Below are 4,735 nucleotides of genomic sequence, written 5' to 3'. Positions count from 1 at the left end.
GCTGCGGTGGCCAGGAGCGGCCACTGCACTCCAGTCTGGGCGACAGAGACTCCAACTCAAAAAAAAAAAAAAAAGATTCACAGAAAGAATGTTCCAATTCTGTTCAGGTGTCATATTCACCTGTTTGTCACTTGATGAGCATGTGAGCTTGTACCTGTTACTGAGCCAATTACAAAAGAAGCCACTATTTCTGTCCTTAGGAAGATAACACTCCAGGTGCAGAAATAAGATGCAAGGAGGGCTGGGAGCAGTGGTTCATTTCTGTCATCCCAGTGCTCTGGGAGGCTGAAGAGGAGGATTGCTTTGAGGCCAGGCATTTTGAAACAAGCCTGGGCAACACTGTGAGATACCCGTCTCTACAAAAAAAAAAATTAAATTACCTGGGAGTGATGGCACATGACTCTAATCCCAGTTGCTCAGGAGGCTAAGGCAGGAGAGTTGTTTGAGCCCAGAAAGTCAAGTCTGCAGTGAACTATGATCACACCACTGCACTCCAGCTTGGGGAATGCAAAAAAGATGCAAACAGACACAAAATAATTTAAGACAACATTGAGTGGTGTCAAAGTTTGTGGTGTGGCAGTTACAAACTGTAAAAGTTGAGTGATGGTTGGGGAAGAATCATTAAAAGAAGGCACTTGATGTGAGTGCAGAAATTTGGGAAAGATTTGAGCTATTGTACAGAGGAAGGCAACTTGCCTGGAAAACATCCTACCTGAGATTTTCTCCATCTCTTCTAATAGTTTTTCCAAGTCCTTATTCAGGTCTGACAGTTTTTTCAGCATGTTGTCATAGTTTCTTTCCCCAGAGTCAGAATCAGCCATCTAAGCGGTGCACAGAAAGAAGCTGCAGTGAGACAGGCCCACATTTCAACTCCAGCTCCACTACTCACAACTGCGTGATTCCTCCAAAGAATTCGTGCCCTATTTTTTAGATTCAACCACCACCACCATAGGGCTGTTGTAAAGATTATATGAAAATGTGTATAAAGGGCCCAACATAGCATTTGGCGTATGTCAGTTGTCCTTCCCCTTTCTCCGATCCTTGCCATACAAACACTTCCTTCAAACATAGCTGAAGGCTGAAATGACATTCTCATCATCATAAGGAAAAAAGTCTTTGCCATTATGGTGATACAATAGTGAAACTAATTCTGGCAAAACTGTATTGCATACCCACTAAGATGCGAGCTGTTTTGTGGATATGTTATGAAGGTAGAATTCCTGCACCTAAGGAATTTCTAGTGTAATATGGGAATAAGTCATTCACATATCATATGACAAACCAGAATACTACAGATGCCAAAGTAGATATCTAAATAGCAGTTAATATAATACATACAGATATCTAGTTATGGGAGCCAGGAGAAGGGTAAGTTTAATAGTTTCGTTTTTTAAATTATTTTTCAGAGACAGGATCTCACTCTGCCATCTAGATGGGGTGCAGTGGCATGACCATGGCTCACTGAAACTTCAACCTCCTGGGCTCACGCAATCCTTCTACAGGTATGCACCACCACACCCTGCTGATTTTTACATTTTTTGTGGATATGGGTACTTGCTATGTTTCCTGGGCTGGTCTTCAATTCCTGGCCTCGCACGATCCTTTTGTCTCAGTATCTCAAAGTGCTGGGATTACAAGCGTGAGCCATGGTATCCAGCTCTAATAATTTAATTTTAAAGCATGAAATGATTAACAGATTTTAAAAGGTTATATTCAACTTAATTTTCCAGCAGGATTTTCTTGGGCATTAGAGGCAGCGGCCCGTTGAGACTGTCCTGGCTATGGAATAGAATTGTCTGGGTTTAAATTTTGTCTCCACTACATAATAGCTGTGTTGCCTTTAGCAATTCACTTATCTTCTTGACAATTTTTTTGGTAACTTTAAAAAGTTTTGCATTTTAAAAAAGGGAATTGTTAATAGTACATGAAGTCCCTTAAATAGAAACCTTTAAGTTGCAAACTTTCAAAGATGAGAATGTACATTTACATGTCCAATAGTCTGCATGCCTGATGTACATTGTCACATGTATGCATCTTCTACAAGTTGTGGTTTTGTCTGTTTTCTTACATCCAAGTCAGGCATGAGTGAAACTGCAGCTTGACCCATCTCCTACCTCCTCTCCCTCCTCCAGTCAGTAACTCTTCTTGCCTGTTCACTGATTCTAGCTGTTGCACTGTACTATTGCACTTTTCAAGGTACTGTACCATATGCTTGAAGAGATTTTAGTTTTTGTTTATATGTTATTTGTGTGAAAAGCATTATAACCCTATTACAGTACAGTACTACATAGCCAATTGTTTTAGTTGGGTACCTAGGCTAATTTTGTTGGACTCATAGACAAATTGAACTTATGAATGTACTCTCAGAATGGAACTTGTTCATATGTAGGGGACTTAGTGTATCTATATCTCATGGAGTTTTGTGAGGATTGATATAAATTATGTATTGTTCAGCACGGTGGCTACTATAATAAACACTTAATAAATCATGCCTACTGTTATTTAAAGTATTGAATTCTAATTAAATCACTCCAGATCTTCTCCTTATCTTTATCAGCGTACATCCATCCCATTAACATTTGATGCTCACTCATTTATGCACAAGGCACTGGCCTAGGTAAGATGAAAAAGAAACAGATTAAAAAGGCTGTAGGAGCTGTCAGGGAACTTAAAATTTCATGACAATGAAGGAATGAACTAGGTGATCAGAAAACAGGTAGTGATGGTATTGTTCCCACTCTACATGTTGGGAAAACCTCCTTGGCCTTTGTTGCAGTTAGAGGCCTCTGCTCAGCTCTCCTGTGGCTTTCTAGGCATACCCCATCATGGTGCCCCTAAGCCTCTCACAGTGTCGTGATTATGGACTCTGTCTCCCCAACTAGACCGTGAAGTCCTGGAGAGCAGGGGCTGTCTTTTCAATGAACAGCTCCTAGTGCTCAGTTCAGAAAACAAAGTGCTCAGTAAACGTTGGCTGAATAAAGGAAGGAAATGATGATTGAAAAGATCTAATTCTGACAGTTTATGGTCTTCCCCCTCCTGCCATCTTCCTTGTTAAGGTTGGGAATTCTGAGGGAGGAGCAGAGAGTCCTCGATCAGGCCTGAGAGACACCTGAGAACTAGGGTACAGGGGCAGGGTATAGAGTCTCTTGACATCTGTAAATGAGTTAATTCAGTAGGCATGGAGCCATTCCACATTCAGGAACCCCATACTTTCTGCTGGCCTTACTTTTTTGGTAAGTAGGAATAGTCTGCTAAGAGGTGGGGAGGTGCAGGCAGTAGGCAGGGCAGGGGCCTGAGAGTAGGTGATGGGAGGAAGGAATGTCTGGCACACCTTCCTTGACCCTCTCTCCTGTAGCTACTCCCTCCCTGTCCTTCCCAGTCAGGCTTCACATATTTTCCTGCCCTGTAGTTCCTACTTTCTCACTCCTACTTGTCCTCTGGAGTCTGTCTCTGCCATTCACTGAAACTGGTCTCACCAAAGTCAAACATCCTTTTTAGGAACATTTGATGATTTTCTCCTGCTCAAAATCCTCCTCTCCTGGTGTTTCAACCTTGTTCTTTACTAAACTCCATCCATGTCTGGTAGCTTCTTCCCTGCTCTTTCCTGGCCCCCTCCTTTGCTGGTTCTGAAATGCCAGCCAGGCTCTTCTTAGCCCTTTCTCTCTGCACTACCCACTCTCACTGGGGATGCTTTGCCCAGTTTCACTGCTTTGCTTATGCTGAGAATCTCTAAATAGATGTTGCAGTCCAGACCTGCTCTGAAATCCTAGGTCTATATGCTCACTTGCCTTCTACATCCTGTGGGATGTTCCCTAATTATTTCAAATGCAGCAAGGCCTGAGCTAAACGTGTTTTTCTTTATCCAAAATCTGCTCCTCCTCCATTCTACAACCTAGTGAATGGCACCAATATTCACCCAGTAGCCTGATCCATAAATCTGAAGCCATCATTAAGTCTTCTTCCTTCTCATATCTTTCTGACTTAAGGGATCATTGAAACACCAATTGTATCTGTTCATGGAATAGATATTTAGTTATCTATGGGTCAGGAAGGTCCAGTGCTTGGGAGCCACCACTGAACTGAACTGTCTGCCTTTGTGGAGCTCACAGTCTTCTCTTTAAAGTGTCTCCTATCAGTCCCTTCCTCCGTCTTCTCAAGGTTACTGCAATAACTGAGGTTCATCCCATTATCCGCCATCGATTATACATTTACCCAACTTCTACTACGTGCTACACACCTACTATGGCTCTGTAGGCACTGCAGTGTATCTGTGGATCCAGACATATAAAACCCAGGCTCTCAGGGACTTTCCTTTCCGTGGGAAGAGACAGATCACAGACAAGTAATCAGAATCATAACGCTACTTTCAGTTTGTAGTAACAGCTGCAAAGAAAATAAAATAGGGCAGTGTAACAAAGAGGATCTTTTGGGGAAGGGACACTTTGACTAGGAAAGTCAGGGAGTCCTTTCTAATGAAGGGACATTTGAACTGAACTTGAACAACAAAAGGGTTGGTCATGTGAAGAGTACAGAGCTCTAGGCAGAGGGAATAGCTCAAGGAAAGGTGGGAATAGCCTTGATGTGTTTTGAGGAACAGAAAAAAAAAGTGCAAAACAGTGCTGAGGAAGAGTGGCAGTATCAGTGAGGTCAGAGGTGAGACGCAGAAGGGTTCAGGATGTATTATGGAAGTCGAACAAACCGAACTTGGTAGAGGATTTGATGGACCTAGGCTTGC

General features: G+C 42.4%; 1 protein-coding gene across 2 annotated transcripts in view; it reads right to left on the bottom strand.

Annotated features, from left to right (window-relative positions):
* SYCE3 (synaptonemal complex central element protein 3) overlaps positions 1 to 4,349 on the bottom strand; it is a 25,484-nt gene extending 21,135 nt beyond the window's left edge. The window contains exons 1-2 of one of the 2 annotated variants that reach the window (XM_008058779.2): positions 4,238 to 4,349; positions 713 to 821 (exon numbers count right to left, since the gene is read on the bottom strand). In XM_008058779.2, the coding sequence (XP_008056970.1) occupies positions 713 to 821 (109 nt within the window). In that variant the 5' untranslated portion in view covers positions 4,238 to 4,349. Of the gene's footprint in view, positions 1 to 712; positions 849 to 4,237 lie in introns of those variants that run through there. The other variant, XM_021712650.1, reaches the window with a different exon arrangement.
* Between the last annotated feature and the right edge of the window lie 386 nt (positions 4,350 to 4,735).

This window comes from Carlito syrichta, unplaced genomic scaffold, assembly GCF_000164805.1.
Source record: "Carlito syrichta isolate Samal-C Ts95f unplaced genomic scaffold, Tarsius_syrichta-2.0.1 Scaffold90615, whole genome shotgun sequence".
Classification (NCBI taxonomy): domain Eukaryota; kingdom Metazoa; phylum Chordata; class Mammalia; order Primates; family Tarsiidae; genus Carlito; species Carlito syrichta.
This window is presented reverse-complemented; position numbering and strand designations above follow the sequence as displayed.